The sequence below is a fragment of the Hirundo rustica genome, chromosome 9 (assembly GCF_015227805.2).
Source record: "Hirundo rustica isolate bHirRus1 chromosome 9, bHirRus1.pri.v3, whole genome shotgun sequence".
NCBI classification, from domain to species: Eukaryota; Metazoa; Chordata; class Aves; order Passeriformes; family Hirundinidae; genus Hirundo; species Hirundo rustica.
In genome coordinates, this window is record NC_053458.1 from 26,866,339 (window position 1) to 26,889,083 (window position 22,745).

At 43.5% G+C, this 22,745-nt stretch overlaps 1 protein-coding gene across 2 annotated transcripts in view; it reads left to right on the plus strand.

Moving 5' to 3' along the window:
- Positions 1-22,745, plus strand: part of ATF6 (activating transcription factor 6) — a 73,476-nt gene that overhangs the window by 29,890 nt on the left and 20,841 nt on the right. Inside the window, exon 14 of one of the 2 annotated variants that reach the window (XM_040073208.2) lies at positions 1,829-1,943. In XM_040073208.2, coding sequence (XP_039929142.1) covers positions 1,829-1,943 — 115 coding nt within the window. The remainder of the gene's footprint in view (positions 1-1,828; positions 1,944-22,745) is intronic. The other variant, XM_040073209.2, reaches the window with a different exon arrangement.

Below are 22,745 nucleotides of genomic sequence, written 5' to 3' on the forward strand. Positions count from 1 at the left end.
GTTAGACGAGGTGGTCTCCATCTCCATTGTAATCTCCATCAGGAGGCTGAGGACTGAAAAGAATTTCAGGGAAGTCAAAGCAGTGGAGGAGATAAATTTTAAGATGATTTCAAAGAAAATCATCAACACCCCTCATCTCTTCATAGTCTGTGCAGCTTTCTTCAGAGGTAATTTTGTTGACGGTTTCTGTAAGAGTGTTTCTTAAGACTTCAGGTATCAAAATGAGACTCTCCAGTTATTTCCCCAGGTTTTGCACTATTAATATTGTGGTTCTTCATGCACAAAGCACTGTCTTGCTTCATTTCTTCCCAAAATAAGCCTGTGTCCAACATCCCAGTGCTCTGTGATGCATAACAGTGTCCTTCAGAGTTCTAAAAGAAAAGTTTTATTTATCTCCCAATAAATGGCCAGGTTCAGCACCGTTGTTTGGGATACACAGTTTAACACAGTGCTTTCTTATAATATGCAAAGGTGTTACTAAAACAGCTGATAGTTTTGCTCCTGTTTTTGGTTCTGGAGTTCCTCCCTCACTTTGATGGAGAGGCCCATTGTGGTTATCAGTAGATATTCAAAGGCAGATGCAATGTCCTGCCTGTAATCCCCTGGTATCGCTTGTTCGTGTTCGATGTGTTACATGACCAGGAGGGCTTTGGAATCCTATGAAAGGGCAGCTGGCCTGGCAGCTGCAGTGTTCTGCTTGCAACAGGACTCTGTTAGCAGTGGAAGAGGAGATGGTGACAGCCTGCTATTACTGCTGCTTGAGAAAATCTCTTGATGATAGATTGGTTCCTTGTTATATTTTAGAAACATACTAAAATAATCTAAATTAGCTCCCCTAGTTCAAAACCTGGGTCAGCAGAAGACAGCTTGGGAGGGATGCCTAGTTGGTGTCCCTGCCACAAACTGACACTGTGCTATTAAAGTGGAGGAAATTAAAATGACGGGTTGAAGGTCCAGGTGATGGTTTCCGTGGGTACAACTTTCCAGTGTGATTAAATAAGTTATTTTGGAATGGGATTGGGGGAGTGTAAATGATAGCAGCATATGCTAGGAATTTCTCACCTTTCCAAAATAAACAGTGGATAAGTACCATGCTTGTAGGACTTGCCAGTGTTTTGGCTTAGAATGGTTTAAGGCATCTTTTCCTATTGTCTCACATGTGTAGGATGAGAACCATGGAAAAGATAAGCTAGAGTCATGTGAATGTCTTATTTTTGCTCCTCTGTCTAAATTGAAAATCAAGAACAAACCTTTGAGTTGACTAAGGCAAGAGTCTTTGAGTTGACCAGAGGACACAGCAGGGAAAAAAAATAAACAAAAAAAAAGTGAGTAAGGAAGAAGGTGGATTTGTCATTTGACAGTAAATTAAAAGCTCTCTTTATGCTTAACTTTGCACTTCTTTCAATTTTAGTGGTTTGGATTCTAAGTAGTAAAAGAAAATTATTAAATTATTAAATGGTTTGATATTTTATTTCATAATGACATTTTATCCTTAAATTTATTTTCAGAAGTCATCACAGTTTTTTCAGACACTTTAGGTTGAAACTTTTTTTTTCCTGTTGAGCTAGCAAACAGGTTTTTGCTGGCCTCAGAAGCACGAGAAAAACCAAATCTGGAAAACTTTGCCACAAAGTAAGACCTTTGAAGCACCTTGAACTTTTAAAAAGTGCTGAGTAGTTTCGTTGTCTTTACCTGTGTTGTGTTTCTCATGCTTCTCTCAGTGGATGAAGAGCTGCAGTTCCTTTAAAAAGCAGGTCCTCAAAGTCATCGTCTCACTGGAATTAACCGTCTTGTCTAAAATAATTACCTTTGCCCTTCTTTATTTCAGCAGGAGCTCAGGGAATGAGCTGCAAGTGTATTATGCCTCTCCGAGGAGCTATCAAGACTTCTTTGAAGCAATTCACCGAAGGGAGGATACCTTCTATGTGGTGTCATTCCGCAGAGTAAGTGTAGCAGTGGCTGATACTGGCCTTTCACGTGTATCCCTGAGACTGCTTTTAACAGAGATACCAAAGATGACTTAGTCAAGATTGAAGGTAAATTTGTTTCTTCTGAGTCCTTTACAGTAACACGGCCAGATCACGGTGTTTGCAAAACATGCCCATCGCCTTGGGAATGGAAAGAGCTTTGCAGAAAACGTGGTAGTGCCAGGGCAAGACAGCCCAAAATTGCATGAACTCTGTGGTAAAACGCACACTGGAGTGACTTAATAGGGGTACAAACCTTTTGAGCTTCTGGATATAGGAACAAATGTACCCTCTGCATAAATTATTACTGTTAATACAGTTTCTATCTTCCCGTAAAACTCCTGCATTTGCAGTTTAATGTGTCTTGTACTGCAGCTGTGTGCAGGGCCGCAATAAGTTGACACAGATGAGCACGTCTGCTTTCTGTGCTGAGACACAGCAGACTTGTGCTGCAGCTCTGTCAGGCGCAGCCTCACATCTGCAGCACAGTTAGTGATGGTAAAAGCTGTTAGGAAGTGCAGTTTCAGGTGTCTGATGACACTTTCTGCCCTGCAAGCCTGACTATTGTTGAAGCCAGGACAGCTGCAGCAGTGAGAAGCTGGTTGGGATCTGTTGATGGAAATGATCAAGGCAAACCGGGGTTGAAGCACCAACCTGGAGTTGGAGGAATTTCTTCCCTCCCTTTTGCAGAGGTCTTGATGAGTCATTAGATATGTCTATAATGCACATTTGGCTGACCCTGGGGTCTTACTGAGCCTCCTGCCTTGCCATTTACACTTGGGCTGTTAGATGAAAACTGTTCTCTGCATGTTCACGGCTGTGATCCTCCCAGAACCCTGCAAAGCTCCGTTTGTCTCCTCTTCAAAGGAGTGTCCCAAGAGGGGTCCCACAGTACTGCAGACCAGTAGTGGCCACGAGAGCAGCTCACACAGCTAAAACCAGTTCTGTGTAAGCACACAGATAAGCACAGCTAGCTTTATCAGTTCCTGTGTTGTCATAACTACCAATCCATAGATGCCATAGGTATAGAGGTGATACGGCCCCGTTCTACATGGTACACAGCATATTTCTTAATTTGTGAGGTGCACGTCTGTAGAAAAGGCAAAATAAAAGTAGCAGTGCTCTTCTTAGGATTAAGGTTTTATGCTGAGTAGAAATACGAAGTTAGTTTCCAGTCTTGGGATTACTGAGTTGTGTCACAAGGCTGGAATTTTGTTATTAAATGCTTGGCATGTTCTGCTGTTCTTTCAGCTAGCAACACAAATATAGCCAGCACCAGGCTCCACATATCCTGAGGATGAAGAGAAGGGAGCAGAGAATAAAAGTTTTCCTGGAAACTCTGAACACAAAGCAGAACAGCAGAGGCCTGCACTTGGGGCCATTGCTCCAGCCCACCTGCATGCATGTACATGTCCATGGGTCCTGTTTACACTGTCAGGTTAATGACCTGGAAGTTGTCAGCTCTCATTTCAAGTTGCAGAGCTGTCCCTGGAAACAGTGTGCCTTGTGCCACAGGATCCCTGCAGCTTGCTCTGCTCTCTTGCAGGGAGAGGTGTGGGGAGGGCCTTTTAAACCCATCTACGAAGTTTATTTGCACAGCTTTTAGTATTTCTGTTTTATGAATGAAATGTCCTCAAATAGAAGGCAGTTGCATGCATTACCTCATTTATTGTTTTAACAGGGGCAGACCTAATCTAGCAGCAAGCTCTGCCCGGAGGCACTTTTAAATTTCTTGCTTGGATTCTTTTGTGAGTGCAGAAGAAAGGACTCCTGCACAGCCCCAGGGTTGCCATCAGCAGGGCCCCAGCCTGGGTGGTGCCCTTTCACCTCCTCCTGGCGATTGCTGACTTCATTTTCTCTGGACCACAGCTCCCTTTTCACTGATGATTAGGAGCTGAGAGGGGACTGATTCCTCCCCAGTGCTGTCCCGCAGTTCACTTGTGTTGCTTGTGCTCATCCAAGTGAGGAGCTGAGGCCTGGAGATAAAAGGTTTTGTTCTCTCTCGCTGTTTGTCATGCAGACACTCCCACATACTTATTAAGCTGTTACATCTCTACAACATAAAAACCAGAACAGGAATCGTGCAGTTAGAAGTTGCAGGGAGGAGGTGGTTCTGGTGGTAGTGTGCTCCAAATGGAAGGTGAGACTGGACCTCAGGAGTTCCCTTCTGCCTGATGTCCCTGGAGCCTCTGTCCCCATTTCCTGCTCTGTGCACAGCCTCACAAACCCCAGTGTTTCTCCTGGAGGCATGTGATAAAATGTAGTAATTTTTGTGTGTTCTCACTTGCACTCCAGGAGCTGTGCCCTGAGTTCCTTGGATTTTCTAGAAAATGGGATTTGCTAGGGCTACCCCTGCCTCTTACATGGTAGGACTCAGCCAAGACTTCTGGAAGTGCAGGATTGGGAAGCAAAGCTCTTGCACACTGCATGTTCTTCTGGTGATGCTTGCTGCCTGTAAGACTGAGATTCCCTTGATCTCATCAATTTTATTTTCTTTCCTTGCCTTGGGAGGCTTGCAGATCTGCATATTTACAGTACAGTTGAAGTTTACGTAGGTTTTTAAGGAGGAGAGAGGAAAAGAAGGTAGCAATTGGATCAACTGAGTCAATAGAAGAAGCAGGGCTTATACTCTGGGTGTCTTAAGAAATTAATTAGTTGCTGTTATCGCGGGAATCTGTAATGTCATTTTTAAACAAGAAGAGTCTCCTGCTCTGCCAGCACCTTTGATTTCTGCTCTGTAATGTCTGTGATACCAAGTCTGCTTGATGTGTCCTAAAAGCCCAGCAGAGTGTGGATATAAAACCCGAGCTGGTGGCTCTGAGGTGCTCTGTCAGCAGGGAAGAGACACCTGGCTGCCTCTCTGTGAGCCTGGCACCCACACAGCTCTGTCAGAGCCCGCTTCTGGTTTGCCACAGAGTACTCATGCCTTGAGATTGTTTCTAGAATTGCCTGAATAGCTAGCTTAATTTGAAAAGTAATTAAGTAAATGATTGGAGAAAACAAATCCCTTCCGATTTCCTTCGGCCTGTAAATGCTGCTTCAGATCATTCCACCCTTGTGTGGTTAGGATCAGAGTCCTCACAACTTGGGGTGATTAAGCAGTGGATTTCTCCACCCTGGAAGGTTCACTCACTGACCCATTGTAGACACCTCTGCAGGCTTATTTAAGGACACTGACATTTTTGGGGGTAGGAATATAATTATCGTTCTTAAGGAAAACGCAATTTAAAGTTTTAATTCACCTGGGAAATTCACAGGGCTTCTGGCATTTCCTCTCACTACTTTCTCTATTTCAAAGCACAAATGTCTCCTAACATCAAAGTTTGCCACTTGTATTTGTTGCAGTGCATATACAGTATCTTACAGGACAGTGTAGTAAAAAGTAGCTATTAAATGCTGGTTGGTTGTTAGAGCAGGAGTGATGCTGGCCCTATGGGAATCAATGGCAAAGCCTTTACCAACTTTTGTAAGGCCTGGATTTTGCTTTTTAAATGTCTGCTTCAGTGCCATAAACCATAGAGCTTGAGGGAAACCTCTTATTATGAAAGTAAATTTCTGGTCCTCCGAGCCAACATCTGCAGTAAGCATTTAAGGGTTTCTCAAGTTCTGCAAACAATTTTTTGCTGAAATGAGGAAGCCAAATTTCAATCAGTTCTTTCTTTGTTCTTTCTTTGTTTGCTAGGAATAAAAAGGTCTAGGTGTGCTTTTGTTGGTGATAAGCCTGTGCTGTGCTAATTGTGTTTGAGATGATATAATTGTATTTGGGATGATCTGTTACTTTCAGAAAGCAAGAGATTACGAAGTCCGGCTTTGACATGCTTGTGCAGCAGCAGTTTGCTGTGCTGCACCTACTTCTGGCAACAGTAATTTGAATGCATCAGAGAGCATGAGGCAGGTCCCAATTCACTGCACTCCTGATGCCATCTACATCCTGCAGGCAAAACTGCTTTATAAGAAGTTGGCTTCAGATGATGTTTTGCAGCCAGAAATTCAGTCCTAACATATACTTTCCTCCTGTTTTGTTGCACTTGATAATGGATGGTTTTTACTGAGCATGGAGTTTTCTGCTGTTGACTTTTTTGCGGATTTCTGCAGACTGGGACATGTAATTTGGGGTTCCATCCAGATGAATTGATTAGACCCACATAATCCTGCTGCCCGTAGAGATAGAGCAGCTGTTCTGCATGTTTGAGTCCTGTGGATTTGCAGCTGCTGCAAGTTAACATGCAGATTTTTGAAAGATTTTACAAACTGCTCTTTTTCCTGTGGAGCCTGACCTTAGCTATTCAAAGGAAAAAAGTTACTTTATCCCAGGATTGTAGGATTTTTAGTTCTTATCCTATATTTTATAAATATTCTGAGAATAATATATGGTAAAAGAACTGAGGCTCAGGGCATGGTATCCATGATAAAATTGTCTGTCCTTTTCAAAGCAGAGGTCACCCTTTAGCCTGTCTTGTTTGTGAGGCCAGTTTTGCCTCTCTGGGAGAGTTTGAGGAAGCAAACAAGTATGTGTGATTGTGCTTCAGCATGTCCTGAAGCTCAGTGAGTCAGCCTCTGTCAAACTACAGCTGTATTTGACTTTCAAATTTGAAAATCCATTATGAAAACCTCCTGTTTCCGTCTAAGTGTTGATAGTGAATATTAAGTCTGGCCTGTTGCGTTCTTTGTTACAAATTCCCTCTTTTCTGGCCAGACTTTGGTCAGGGAATTTTGTCCTTCCAAATCCCCGGTGTCCGTATGAAAACAATGAAGGAAGCTTTCTTTCTGGTCCTTCTTGAACTGTCTTCCTTTCTGATATGGAGTATTTCAGGTAGTAGGGAGGAGGGAGAGTTGGTGGGGAGAAGGTTTCTCTGTACTCTTCCTGTTACTCAGCTGGGGAGCATGTTGCTTTTAGTAGCATCTTAGAGCTTAGTCTACAAACCTGCAGAGAGAAATCTAATAATCTAAGTCTAAAAAGTTGTGTTGGTCTATAGAGCACAAATGGCCTCACCTCACAGTCCCAGGACTCTCAAAATACTTGTGTATGAGAATAACGCAACTGCAAGTTAGATAAAAGGAAGCGCAAAAGAAGTTAATTTAGGTTTGCAGGTAAAGGGCAGCAGTTCTTTAAAAAGTGTTTCTATCAACACCTTCTCAGAAAACCTGACTGTGCCATCATTTATCACTGAGGACACGCTTTTGGGAGCAAAGCAGCAAAGAGCTGTGTGTGTGCTGTGGAGAGCAAGCAGGCTGAGAGGAGGGAGAAGAGAAAGAGCAGGCAGTGAGACACCCCAGATGTGTGGGGTGGAAGCCAGAGAGGAGCACCCATGAGTGCCAGCTGCAGTGCAGCATCTCCTGCAGCCTCCTGGCTCAACCAGGTGCAAACAGGGGGTAGGAGGGACCAGAACAGCAGTGCAGAATGGTGTTTCTGAGAAGGGAGGTAATGCCTGTCACAGCAAGTGGGGTTTTGTTTCCTTTGTTTTGTTCTTAGCTCCTGCTTGGAGAGCGTGTTCCTACTTGGGAATCTATCCCAAGGCATTTTGGAAGCAAAGTCTTAGTCGCTCTGATTTTTATCTCCTTAGGTCCCTTTGAATCCCACTGTCCTCCAAATAAAATCGAAAATGGATGTATTGTTGAGGACAGATGAATAAGCAGAGGCAGAAAAATTAACTCAAATATGTCTGGCATGAAGCAAAAGCTCCTCTTGGATTTTGTGTGTATAGTCTTGATTTGTTTCTCCTCTCTATAGTTGCTGGAACTTCATGAATCATTAATACCGTCACTGAACTTCTTTACATGCCCCAGATCTAACTAATACTTTGTTATTTTTAAACTAGTATTTGGAAGGACAACATACACTGCCCATAATTACAGTGAAAATAAAACATGCTGCAAGAAATGTCTCCAGAACCCAAAGCAGTTGCAGAGAGACGTGACCAGTAATAGCATACATGTATTTAAAATGTGCTGCATGCTTGAGAGACAATGAGCTGTGGGCAAGAAGGAAAGGAAGATTGTTGGGTTTGGAAAACCTCTGTAAAAGACCCACTGCTTGCAAAATTGGTGTGGACCTAGGCTAGAGAAGTAAGTGGGAATCATGGGAGGAAGATGTGATTATACAGTGGTAATTGTCTCAGTAGAGGAAGTGACAGCAGTATCTCACTTAATGAGAGTACAGAAGAGACAATTGCTACCAACAAAGTGAGCAGGAGCACAAGTTTATTCACATACAATTAATTTGCGTTCAGTTGGAGCAGGTAGTGAAAATAATGTAGCTCTGAAGCAGTTCCCTTCCTTCAGGAAATAACCAAAGTTCAATAGTGCATTAATAATACTTTACTTATGCCAGATAATAGTACATCTTTCTTTAGTGATATCGTGGTATTCATTGAAGAAAATTTTACTCATTATTTTGAACAGTTCCTAGAAAGGAATGATGGGCTCTTGGTTATGATCTGTAGCAGTATTTAATTATGGTATTGGTGCTGTCCGAGCCCTGACTGTACAGAGACATAAATGATGCCTTCGGCTCTGGAACTGCAGTAGCCAGTAAGACACTGACTTGAATCTGGTAGGAGTGAACTGCTTGAAAAAATGTCCTTCGTGATATTTCAATTGCCTTGAATGACAGTGCATGCAGAGAGCACTTTAAAGTAACCCTGCTTGCTTTCTTAGCTGTACTTCACACTTCCACAGCTTCAGGCTAGTCATATTTTTCTGTTCATTTTCAGTTTTTATATAGAGATGTGTTTGGTTTCATTAGTGTCCTATCTCTCAGCAAATCTTCATCGTTACAGTATTCCATTTGAAACCATTATTTAAAATCTTAGGCACACTTTTCGAGTTAATTCTGGTCAGATGAAGTTATTTGCTTCCACTTGGATTAATCCTTTTGCCAGATTTTTAGCCGGAGAGCACACAAAGCTTATTTTATGAAGTAAGAGCCCAGGTGCTGTTACGAGTGTGTGCAGATTATCATCACCTCCCACTGGACCGAAGAGAACTCTTGCAGCTTCCAGGTTTTATTTTTAAATAGCTGACACTCCTAGGACAAGAATTCACTGTACATTTTTATCTTTAAACTGGCTTTGAAGCTGCTTGAAAGTGCAACATAAAACTTGTTTTCAGCTCCTAGGTCTCTTCGTTGCTTGTGGTCTGTTCACTGGGATGGCGATGGGTGTGAGAAGAGCTCGTTTTGCCTTGTGCCTGGCATGGCTTGCTCCTCACCCTGCAGTTGGATAAACTCCAGATTTGCAGGCACATTTGTTAGAGACTGTCGGGCTTTGAGTTAGTGATTAAGAATCCAGAATGCCATGGGCGAAGCTGAGACATCCTTTACCCTGGAAACCGCTGTTCAGGAAATCCTCTCCCTGTTTTGATTGCAAATGTTAAAACGCGTCTGTGAATAATTCTGGCATTTGAGAGTGTTTTTCATGGAGGAAAGGCAAAGCTGTGCAAGAGAGGCACCTGCACAGCTCAGGCAGTGTGTTGCACCATGAGCATGCTGCAGAGGAGTGGCCTGCCTGCTAAATTCCACATGCCACTGCCCTTGGAGCTGGTTGGCAAAGGGCCACCAAGTATTGCACAAGTGATTGTTACTGTTCCTTGGTTCTGTGACTACCCAAAACAAGGCTGGAAGTGTCAGCTGTCTCCAAGAGGATTATATGCAGTATGAGGAATGTGGTCTGAGCTGTGCTCAGAGAGGTTGTGCTGTGTGAGAAGGTGCACAGGCCTTCCTCACAGGATCTGAGTCCTTCCAGGCTCCTGTGTGTTAATGCACTCCTCTGAGACTCTAGAAGTGCACATTCCCAAGCTGTTCCTCAGCATGGAGATTCTTAGGTTGAGTCACTTGTTAGCATCTGGGAGGCCCGTGTTTAATCTCCTTTCTAGGAATTCAGCATGGAGCTCTTCTCCTCTCTAAGAACAGTCCTGAGCACTCAGACCTGCAGTTTTTCATCAGGAACTCAGTAGGTAATCAGTGGGCAGGTGACTTCTAGAAAAGGTGGGTGAAAAAAACACATTTTGCTAGCTCAGGTAATCTGGGACCAGCATCTCCAGAGGGGCATCTCCCTAACATTAGGGAAATAACACTGAGGGTTTCTCTTTGCTTTTGCTAGACCATGTTTGGCATTTGCTCACCGGCTGTAAGCCTTAATTCTCTGGCAGGCAGCAGAGGTGTTGCATCAAATCCAGGCATGAAGTTACCTGACTGCTCAAGCTCAGTTTCTAAAGTGCCATAGAGAAACATGTACAAAAATGAAACTAGATATAAACATGCTGTCATTTGGAGAAAAGCAACAGATGCAGCAGTTTGCTTGGTGTAAAATTTTGGCAAAATCAGGTAATTGCAGCTCTAGGAGAGTAAGAGAAAGTGTAAGGAACTACATGTACACAACCAGAAAGAAACTTTAGGTTCAGGCTAAACACAGGTGTGGTACTACAAATACTGAAAAAAGGGTGTGAAGCCAGCTGGGTAAATGGCAATATTGTGACAGGGTATTTCCATTTCAGGGTAGAGTTGGTTGGTGTTGGCTTGGTATGGCAGTCCAGGAGGAGGATATTGCCCACAGCGTGGCAGTTGTCGAAAGGATGTAAGAAATGAGTGTAAAAAGCATGTCTGTCTCTCAGTCTCATTGTCATACACACATGTGCCTGTGAAGGGTGCAGGATAGGCCACAGAGAAGAACCTGACACCCTTGTGGAATAATGATTGGCTACAGCACTCCATCCCTCCTCGGCTCTCCTGGCAGTTCTAACCTCTCCTGGCACTGTCCAGCGGAGCAGAACCTCTCCACATGAATCAAAACCAACACCCTTATGACTTACTCTCTCCAAATCTTGATGGTTGATCTGAGAATTTGCCTATTTGCTTATAAGAGTCATTTCCAGTACCTTAATTCTCCTAGGAAACAGACATCTTAGAACAAGATTGGTGTGGATTGAAAGAAGGAAACCAGAACCCTGTACCTCAGCTGTGGCACCTTCTGTCCAGTCCTATTACAAATCACCTCTAGCTGCTTGCAGTGCTTTCTGTGTTTAAAAATGCCCTGACAAAGCCTTGGTGCAGCTGCCTGGGCTTGTAGGAAGTTAGAGTGTTGAATCTGGCCCATTGGAGTATGTGTTGCTGTGCTGCTGGTCTGGGTTTCCCTCCCAGTAATGGTATGTGCAGTTGTTGTGGGGCTGTGTGTGCTCCTGATGTGCTTACAGACAGATCTGTGTGGGATCAGAGAGGCAGGGGAAATGATCTGCAGCTTGGGGACTGCCTGGAGTTCACGCTGCCTTTGTGTGTGTCAGGGGTAGCTCTGCAGAGACATCAGAGGTTCAGAGGGCAGCAGGGAATGGAAGTGAAGGGGCGGACATCCAGCAGGAGGAAGTAGCCTCAGGCTCTTGCTCTTCTGTAGACCTGATAAGGTATTTTTGTTGACCCTGATAAGGTTATTTTTGTTGATGAGTTGAGGTAACGAAGAGAGTAGGGACTACACATATTAAACTGGTTAATGGCAGGCTGAGTGGCACTCCAGCTAGAAGAGAAGATTTGGATTGGTGCCTTCAGGGTGCTCAGTACCTCTGATATTTTGCAGAAATTGTGGCGAGTCTGAGATGTTCAGTTGCTTTGTGTAGAATTAAAAGCAGTACAGTAGGAAGAAAAGAGGGGAAGGTTCATGTGGAAGCATAATTCAGGCAATTAAAAAATTGCCTATGCAATTGATGCTATCCACGTAGTGAAATCAGTTATTTTGCCAGAGTATTTGTACCCTCAGTGTCCAAGAGAACACTGATGTATGTAGTCATCCAGAACCTTTCATGCATCATTCCTCACATCTTTATTCTATGATTAGAACTCTGGTAGAGCTTTCTTTGACCTGAAATAAAAAAAATCTGGAAACTCCAGTGGCTTGGTGAAGTGTTGTCAGTGGGGCATTTCATTTTTAAAACCCACATGTATGAAAACAGAGCTTCTGTGGTTCTCTGATATGGTTGCATCATACTTCACGGGATGTTTGTAGAAAATGCTGAATTAACTCGAGACTTCTTGTTCCACTAACAAAATGTACCTAATTAGAACACTTAAAGGCAAAAGCCTTTACTGTGCTGTAGTTCTGGATGCTACTGGCACATGTCAAGTGAGAATTGCACTGTAAAGGCTTAGGTTTGCTTAATTTGCAGTGTTCCTCTCATACTTCTATTTTTCTTCCTTAATTTCTTTGCATCTGGCTTTCTTCCTTAAATCATTTCACAGATTGCTGTTGCTACTTTACGGACTACAAGGCACCACAAATTCTCAGGCACCGCTCAAGGCTCATTCTCCGCTAAATGGAGCCAGAAAAGCTCTTCTCAATTTTCCCCACCTATCCCAAACGCCTACCATTGCATGGACTGGATTTCCTTCCAGGGGTGCCTTTCCTTCTGTAGGTTTTAAAAGGAGCCCAGACAACTCTGTGAGGCAGCTAACACTGGAAAACATTAATCTCACCCTGAGTGGGGAGATGAAAGGCTTTTATTTGCTCGAGCTGTTATGTTCTAAATGTGGTGGAGAGCTGGCAGTTACTAATAGAAGAAAACATATTACTCTGCAGGAAGAGAGACAAGGCCAGCCTGAATGCTGTAGCCTGATGTCTTCTGAGTGGCACGCAAGCAAGCATCTCCACGTTTTTATCTTCCCAAAGCTGACCTTTCCCTGTCTTTTATCTAATCTGATGCCTGTGATCTTGCTGATTGAGTTGCTGTGACTCACGCACACAGTCACGAGATGGACAAGGAGATGGACAAGGAGCATTATGTTCATGAGCCAGTTTACACCTCTGTTTATCCATTCTCAGGCTTCAGAGCAGGATCCAAGTAAGCTATTGTCACAAGAGAAAGCTTTTTCTGTGGAAACTGCTGTTTTCTACCAGCTGTACAATGGACAAGTGCAGGTGGCTTGTGTGATGGCTTGTACTGCACTGTAATAGTCTCACACTCGTCAAAACTGGATGATTTCCTTTCTTCCCGGGCTACATGGGCAGATCCCAGGATTTTTTAAGGGTCAAGACCAGTGAGTCATTCACATGGTTTATCAGCACCAGAAAGGAGGCTTCCTGTTGTCCATGCCAGTTCCTTGGCTGTGAGTACTGAGGTCCCTCTTTGGGCCATTTTATTGTCTTGGTGGGAAAGCAGCCTGAGGAGTTCAGGGGTCTTCCAAGAGTCTGGCAGTTGCCAGAGGCTGGCAGGGAAGGAGAAGGAACCTTCCTCTTTTAAGTGGTCATGGGGGTCAGATTGCTTAGGCTATGCCCAGCCATTCTGAAGTGACCTGAGGTAGCTTGGAGGTGATTAAGGAAGAATTGTCAATGTCAGGCATCCTTTTTGCTTCCAAGTATGAGTTAATCATGTACCATGTATATCCCTTTAGGAACATTTTCCATCAGATTGTTCCCTTGTTTTTTTGACGGTTCTTCTGGGGAGCAAATGCATAGTTTTTATATTCCTTTTTTCCTTATAAAATGATCTCTAAGAACTGATTTGTGTCTTCCTCTGCAAGACTAGAAATTCAAACAGAGCAGACATTTGGCAAAATATTTGGACTCGGAATTGAAATTTAGAAGTGAAACTTAGCTACAGATGTGAAAACAAGGAAGCTCATTGCGCTGGGCTAAATACAAACAAATAGGCAAAAAAAAAATAAAAGGAACTTCATCTTCATACGCTCTTAACTGAGGTTATTACTAACAGAGGCAGTAACTTCTTTAACATTATTGTATTGAATATCTCTTTAATTAGAAGAAGCTATTAATAGTTGATGAATCCTTAGCCATACAGATGTCCCGAGATTGCAGAAAGGGAAACATCCTTCCAACAAGCAGCTGTAATGTAACACATTGCACAGCTTAAAATGCTGCCATCACATTTGGATTCAGCCCGCTGCATCCTGATATTAAAGCCACGCTGTCTGTGCAGCAGCATTTTGAGGGAAACGGAGGGCAGCTTGGCTTTGGAGGCCCAGCCGTGGCCTTGGTGTGCCAGACCACTGTGCAGGCATAGCAGCCCAGGAGCTCTGTCCCTGCTGCCATGGCTGGATGGCCAGGATGTGCAGAGACCCACCCAGCTCAGAGCTGAAGGAATTGCAGAGCCCTGGGTAGAGCTGGGGGGGTTCAGGCGATAATGCAACTGGCTGCTACCTGAGAAGAGTGTTTATTTCTGTGTTTCCTGCACGTGTTTCTTTCCTTACGTCCCGTGTTGCTCTATTCTTGTGGGTTTGGCGGTGGCATTTGCGTTGTGAGTGATTATATTTATATAAAGGTATTCTTTTATTTAACTTTGGCGTGATTTGGAAGGAGGGAGAAACCTCTGCTTTCAGCAGTGAAATCAGAGGAGAGAAGATGTCAGATGGATAGAGAAGAAAGAGCACCCAATTCTTTACGTTCCATAGAAAGTTGCTTTCAAAGCCACTTTACCCAGCAGGTACTGACAGTGCAAATGAGACCTGTATTTTTAAAACCAGGTCAAAGGCACTTTAGTAAAAGTACTACTTCTGTTTATAAAACAACTTTCTGCCTGTGACCATCATCGTGGTGACCTAAAATATAATTTCTTGCTGCTGCCTGGGAGGTGATTACTTTCATCTCAGTGAAGACGAGTTAACTTCTTAGAGGTTTAGAGAGAGATTCAGGTACCCTGAGCATATGAGGCTAAAGGATGCAGGGAGGAGGAGATCCCCAGAAACTGAACTCGCGGTCACTTGCTTTTTCCAAGAATTTGAGGGATAACAAACACTTCTAACCCAGACTTTCCAGTCCGCTGATGTATTTCTGTGTAACTGATGCAACTTCCACAATTAGGAAAGATTTGTTGCCAATTTCCTGTACATCTGCTGTGCTCTCAGAAGCAGCATCTCTCTGGCTGCAGATGTGAATCAAGCTGCCACTGTCTGCTCTTGGGCAGTACCATGGGTTAACCCCATCTGGTAAGTAAGAACCACGCAGCCACTTGTTCATGCCCTGCCTCCTGGGGAGGACAACTGGGGGGAAAAAGTACACCTTGTAAAATAAAAACAGTTTAGTAATTAAAATAAAATAAATATTATTATAAAAGTGATAATAATTACAATGAAAGAGAGAGAGGGGAGAGGAGCAAATGGTGCACAGTACACTTGCTCACCACTTGCTGACTGATGCCCAGCCTGTCCCAAGAAGCAGTCCTGGCCAGTTATCCCCAGTTTATGTACTGGACACAAAATTGTGTGGTATGGGATATCCCTTTGTCCAGTTTGGGTTGGCTGTCCAGGCTCCCAGCAGTGTACCTGCTGACTGTCAGAGCATGGGGGAGCCAAAAGTCCTTGATTTGGGGTAAGCTCTACTCGGAAACACCCAAAAAATTTGTGTGTTGTCAACAAAAATTCAAAACAGGCACTGTGCCAGCTGCTAAGAAGAAAAATAACTCTCTCCCAGTTGAAACCAGGACAGGCACTCAAGGGCAAGTAGCAGCAAGCTGGGACTGTCCCAGCAGGGAGAGGGGAGAGGAGCACCCTGAGTTTGGCTCCCACTGGGTTTGATCTGCATTTAATGTAGTCTTAATTTATTCTTTCTTGTCATTAGCCTTGCTTTCAATTCATTTGTTTGTTTACCCCTCCCAGTGAATATTTTTCCAGCAAGTTGACAACAATCACAGATCAGTGGATGGATCAGAAAAGGGAGAAAGTCGCAATGACTCTGACATGTAAGCTGCAGTTGTCATTTTATTCCCTCAAACCAGATCTGAATCCAGTACCTGGTATCCTGGCTGCAGAGAAGGTGTATGCTCTCTTTGCAGACACTAGAACATATTTTAAGATAAATCCCCGGTGTTCAAGTCAAGAATGCATCTGTGTGTGCTCAGATTTTGGGCTAATGAACAGTTGGGTCCAGTTGTGCCAAATGTGAGTATTGTAGAATAATTAATAGCTTCTGTAAAATGAACTTTTGCAGTCTAGTAGTATTTTTACCCAAAGCTTTAAATGTATATTCACCTCTGCACCATTAATATATATAATTTTTCTTTGTGTAGGAACATGTTTGGATCCACTTGAAAAAAGTTGCCTTTCAGATTGGATCCTGCATCTTTTGTCCAGATTCTGACTGTCTCAGCTTCCTTAGCTGAGCTGTCTGAAATGCTTAGTCTACTGCATTGACAATGGCAGGTGATCTCCTCCTTACGCCATGTGGAGCTTGAATGGGAGGTTTAAATTCTTTCTGTTGCTGCAGAAGGCAAGAAGGCAGTAATTTCAGATCAGGACTGGCTCTTGTGCCATATATGTTGTAGGACTGAACACACTGTGATCAAATTAATTGCCTTGATTTAAAAAAACAGACTGAAGTCTTTACTTAACAGTTGTTTCTGATTAGGATTTTAAAGTTCTCTTGAATCCCCAGCTGCCTGCATGTGTGGGCATTTCCTCTCTGTAAGAAAGCATCCTTTCTCCTGCTTTGAAATGAAATCATTCTGCTAGAAGAGCATTCAGTCACAGACTGTGTGACTTTTCCTGGGCTTGTGTAGCTATTCCTGAACATTTCTCATGTATATTTAACCCTGATTGCTGTCTTTGATATCTTTGTAACCCTGATTGCTATCAGCATCTTTTTTTGTAGTCTTTTCATAGAGGTCAGGAAGTCAGGGAAAAGGTAGAACGATCTTGACAGACTTCCACATTTGAGCCCAAGTCTGTATGGATCTTGGAAATGCTGCTTAGAAGTGCCCTGTGTAGAGGAAGGCTGTTGCTGACAGTGAGTGAGTTGGCTGTGGCGTTGTCAAGTGGGCTCTGAAGAGCTCTCAGGATGGAGATCTTGCCACAAAGTGAGATCAAAGTGTTCTGGTGCTCCACTGTCCTTTGAAGTCAGCTGGAAGAGAAAGCAGAGGACAGCTGTATTAGCAAATGGATTTGGAACTGCAGTGTTCTGTTGAGCCAGCATTTGGATAAAGCCTGGCATCAATTTCTTTTTAGCCGTGCAGCTTCTGTTTCATGGGAATGTGATCTGAAGAGATCACGCTCCACTCCAAGGAGTGTGCCCAAGGACCTGCACCATTTTTGTGCACTGGCTAGCTCAGTGCTTGTGTGGCTGGGCTGCAAAAGGCAGAACAGCAGAAAAAAGGTGTTTGCTGATAGGAGCGTTCCCCTCTATATTTGGGGTTGCATGTGCTTTTTGGGGCAGTCTCCAGCTGGGCAGTAATTCTGAGAATCCAGGATTTGTGTTCTGTAAAAGACCTGAGGTTATGCTGACAAGTATAGAAACTTTGGGTTAATGTTTTGTGAGAGAAGCAAAAAATCTGGATTATATCCTTTTTGGTTTTACTGGACTGGATTCACATGCCCTACCTAAATTACATGTTTTTGCAATTACAGATTGCAGTTGCAAAACTAATAGCCTGCAGATGCTATGCAAAAGCAGAGCTCTACTGCAGTGAATTATAGAAGGAGGGGCATTTCTTTTTATGGGTAATAGTAATATAACAATTAATTCCTTTTGGGCCTGACAACTTCATAAAATCTGCAAAGACAGATGACACACTCAGCTGGGAGTTACAGATGAACTGCATTTCTGTGCTTCTGTAGCTCCTCAGAAGGACAGAAAATGGCAGAGGAACATATTTTTCAAATAATCTGAAGCAAACATTTTTAATTTTATGATGCTGGTTAGGTTGAGAGACCCTTTAGAATAAAACCTGATCATTGTCAAACATAATGGAAGAAGTTTTCCACCAGTACAAGCCAGGATTCTTTTTCCTTCACAGAGGCACAGAACTAAGCTAGCTTGACATACCTTTTCCAGTTTGTTTTAAAACTCAGATAATTTCCACAAATAACAAACACACAAATTATCAGAGCATTTTCAAGTCCTTTAGAACCTTCCTATACGATTTGAACCAAAACTGTTCACTTAAACATGGAATTCTGTCCCTCACATCCTCTTACTTCACGCTTAGGAATTTTTTTTTAATCTGCTGCCAAACCAAAATTACATCATAGCAAATGCATGCATTGTTCTTTACTTTTGGGCATGCTGAGCAGTTCTGCAGACAAGTTTAATTTGCAGGATTTCTGTCCAGTCTCTGTCCTGTGCCCTCCACATTCACACGGCCTTTTCCCTTCCTATTCAAATCAAAAGGAACAAAACTACAAGGAAAAATACATTTATGAGAGAAATAAAGTCCAAATGGGGTTCCTTCACCTTGTTCTCCCTTGCAACTGGACTGGCATTGATGTACCCCATTCAGGCTTCTGCAAACTGATTTCCTGGGGCATTCCCTATCCACAGGGCAAGGATGATGGTATTTAGTGCCTCTTATTTTGGATGTCTTGCAAGTCAAAAATGACACTGAAATAGTTTGGCTGGAAATGAAGCAGGTTCATCTTGGGTGATTCCAGAATGAGGGATTTGCAGAGGAATGGGGAGCTTGAGAGAAGCTGGCAGTTTTGCTGCTCTGGTGTCGCTTGAACAGGGTGAAGATGGATGTTTCAGTGGGACAGAAGGTTAATGAACCTGTCTGTGGAAGCGTGCTCGTGTTCCTCTTCCTGGAGGTGGTGCCTTCTCAGAGGCCCACTGAGTAGAGTCTATAGATACTAATTACCACCATATTTCAGTGTTATCATAGGGCGAAATTCCTCCTCCTTGGCCTTGTATGTTGAACAAAAGGATTATAAACCATGAAAATAGAAAAACTGAAGAGTATATCAATATTTTTCACCTTCCTATGGCACCCACCTTACAGCTGCCTTTTGTGCACCTCCACAGTACTTTGCATGTTCGTGAACTGCAAAGAACACAGTTCCCAGCAGGTCTCTGTTATCCTTAGTAGTCTCCATAACCTGTCTAGTTCTTAAGGCAGGAGAGATCCTTTGCTTCTCCTTTACACAGAGAAAACTCTCCAAAGCTGAGCCCTGCTCGTGGACAAGCAGCAGATTTTGCCTTCTTGCCTTTGAAGGGAGGCAGGGAAACTCCTCTGAAGGAAGCTTGTGACAGAGTGAATCTTCATTCCTCTGAGGTCTCTGGGATTTTCACAGTGCTCTCTGACTCACAGCGAGGTGCTTTCCAATTAGTTTGGTTTTGGAGTCCAAGCCATATCACATCTGGCAGTAGCACAATTTACAATAAAAGGCACAAAAGACTTCTTCATTTAAAGGTCTCTCTTTTGGGAACTAAACTGGAAAGGAACTCCTTCTTCTGCAGGGACAGTGACTAGAAGCTGTTCCAGAGTACAGTTAGGTTTTATTTATGAAAATTTGTCTGGGAATGGCAGAAAGGTGAAATCTTACACTAGAGGACAGTTTATTAACTGTGGGATCAAGTTATTTCTGGTAAAACACTTAAATAAAAATCATATCTCATCACTTTATTCCATCACTGTGTGCAAAGTACAGGCTGTAAAAACCACCTGTGCACAGAAATGCTGGGACTGAAACAGCACTGGGGTGAAAAGGAGCAATTTCGGCAAAAATGAAAGCAGAAAAAGAATCTCTATTTCTGCTACTTTTTGGAGCTTTCTTTTTCTGGGACAATCTTCTCCCCATCCCTCAAAACAGGCTTAAAACCTAGAAAAGTAATAAGATGTTGTAATTCGCAGTTGAATCCTCGATTACGAATTCTCATCTTTAAGTGTGCTGCAGCTGACTAACATCAAAGTTTACACAGGTAGAACTGGTACAATTTCAAGTTAAGTTGAAAGCCATTGTTAAGCTCAAAGTGGTAAAACAGCTCTCAGGATGGACTGCCTAGAGCTGCTGCGGAGAGGCTGATACCTTACAATATTTTATTGTGGGTTTTCTGTGGGTTCCTTTATCCCATTTTTCACCTGCTCCCCTACTCTTCATGTCGTACATTCTCTGTAAACATCCGTGATTGAGGTGAGTAAATCTCCTCGGATTTTTTAAAGGCCTATCTTTAAAAAAAGAGAAACCAACCAAAACAAAAACGCTCAGCACATCAACTTGAAAAACAAGTCAGCTTTACTATGTTCCTGGTGTGATGAGCAAGAGTGGTGGCTATGAGTCACAGTTTGTGTGCAGGTTTTAGTTGGTTTCCTCTCTTTTTTGTTTTTTTTCTATTCTCAAAACCATCCCCATGCTTTTCAGATATAAGGGTCAGAAATGTTTCCAGAGGCAGCCTCTCTGCGTTTCTGCCCTATTTAACATCCACTGATGGTGAAGACAGTGTTTCAGGAGCTTCTGGCATTTTCAGATGGACCAATGCTGCATCCAGTGTGGTGTAACCTCAGGGCACCATATGGTTGCCATCCCCCAAATGAATCAAAATAATACAGCCATTTCCTCTACAAATTTGTAAACTTTCATACACGTCCTCTTTGAACTGCCAGAGGAAACCAGACATGCCAAGGCCTGATCCCATTTACGTCCAGATCTGTGCTTTGTGGTGTTGGGAACTGCTGGGGTGGATGAGGATCAGCCCCTTGGCTCTGAGTGTGCACTGGTGAGTTCTTTTCCCTGAGTAACAGCCTCCTTTTGTGTTCGGGGAGCTGCTGAAATCCAGCTGGATTCCTGAAAGTGAAGTTCTCAGGTACCATTTCTTGGACGGGAGTTGTGTTCCAAAGACTGGGATGCTGCTCAGGGCCAGGTCGGTGGCCTGTGTAGGAGAACAGGACAGACACATCATCTCTCTGGCAACAACAAAAAGCCTGAAACAATGATCCTGAAATTTTGAAAAAGTGTGAAATCTGTGGTTTGTGGAAAAAAAAAAAGGCTGGCTATGGGGCTCTGTCAACTCGGGGGCTTAAGAAGTCTTACCTCCTTGGAGTATTCCTACTCTGAGTCAGTCTCTGAAGTGGCATGCAGTGGTTTGGGCTTGGGAGAACACATTTTTGTTGCACATTCTTTGTATTGTCAAAAGCATACCTGTAAAGGAGGTCCAGTGTCGCGTCAGACTGGAAATCCCTAAAGATGTCCAGAAAAAATCGGGTTGAAAGACAGTGCATGGATTTGATGCACGATTTTTGTATGATCAAAAAAAGCACTTGTTTTCTACCTGCTTAATCTTGAGATCACTCCCTAGGTGTGGTCAGATAGTGAACAGATAAGGTTTTAAGCTGTCTGGAGGTGTTGAACACTGCCAGAAGTTGTGCCATTGAAGAAATGGCCCCTCCCTGGATGCGGGGAGCTCCTCAGCCTGGGTTGGCAGCAGCTGTTATGTGGTCCTGCAACCACAGCGGGAGGATTCATGCTGGAGGAGGTTGAGGCACACAATCCCTAGGAGACTTCTTAGTCATAAACAGAGATGAAAAAATGCCCAGCTCCAGTGTTTGTTTGCTGTAAGAAGCCTTGGGAAGCTGCTGGACAGAGTGCCCTTTGGCATGCCTGGCTCCTGTTGCCCCCCCTGCTCTGGCAACTGCCTTTGTTGGTTGCAATATTCTAGCACAGAGCTGGTCTCCAAGGCAATGATAAAGATCAAATCTCCCCATCAAGGCAAATTACCAGAACAGCACATTAAAATTTTCCTTTGGTATTTTAATCCAGTCTCCTCGGAGCTTTTGTTCCTATAAAGCAACAAATGTCACTTGTTTTTGCAAAAGGTTATCCTTGGTTTGTCAGAGACCGATGTCTTAACGAAGAGCAGAGCCTGTTGGGACATCTTGACAAAGTCTTTGTGGGAGGTGGGGTGGGGGCTGTGTTCCTGGAGCCTTGGCTCCTGCGTGGATCACATCTGTACTTTGCAGGGTACACGCTCCAAGCCATTGGGAAGGGTCTGAGGCTCGGCCCGCCCTGCAGCAGCATGACCATCAGTGGTCACAGAGGCAGATGTGCTAAATGTGCTCTAACAAAGCACATCTCCATCAAATGGCCTTAATTAAGACCACAGAAAAGCCTTTTGGAAAATACTTATCCATACCTAAGCACAACAGCTAAGAAGGTAAGAAGAATCCAGGGGGAATTGATTTGACAGGTGGAAACCCCTGGGACAGGAGGAAAGACAGCTCCTGCTGTGTTACCCTGGGTTTTCTGAGCCTTTTGATTTTCTTAAATGGAGTCAGATCTTTTTAGTCATTGTACAATATTAAGAGCAGTTTTCTACCTTTTTCCCACAGATGTAACGTAAACAAATCCTTTGTTTTTCATTCTCTGTCCTTTGTTTGCATATTTCTAACCTGAAAACAATTGTAACTGACAATTGGTCTGGCCACTGAGGCTGAGGGGTGGAAACCCCAAAAAGCCAATCTTCTGCTAGACCCACAAATGTATAAAAAGTAAGAAATAAACAAAGGGCTCTCTTCTCTCCGCTCTCTCAGCTGCGAGCTGGTTTGGAAGGACCTCTGCCTTGCGAAAGTCTCTTGTCTGCGTGTGACTGCTTTGTGTGTCTCGGTGACACTGCTGGGAGTGCAGAGCCTTGCGGGGCTGGAAATCCGCTCCTTCGTGTCCCGTGTCACGCGGCCTTCCCTCAAATGCTTGCACCTCTCCTCCAGACAGTCCCTGGAATATTTCCCTCCATCGTGGGCGTACTGCGAGGATTAACTCCTCCGTATTTCTGTCGCACAGCGAAGCAGGAATGGAGGGGGTGCAGAACTGCTCCCCGGGAGGTGCTGTGGCTGATGGGCTATGCATTGCAAAAGCCAAAACAAGCCCAGTTCTGTTAATTTAAAAGCCAAGAGTCCAGCTTAGAAATGATGATAGTTTAAGAAACAAAATGCAATCAAACAGACCCATGCCTAGCATTTTTTTTCTCTGTTTAATGAAACCTCATGGTATGTAGTGATGATGTTTCGTTTACATCCTTAAAACTGTGAGCGTTAAAGCCAATTTTTAAATGAAAAAAATTGAAAATGAAAGCTAAAATGTCCCCA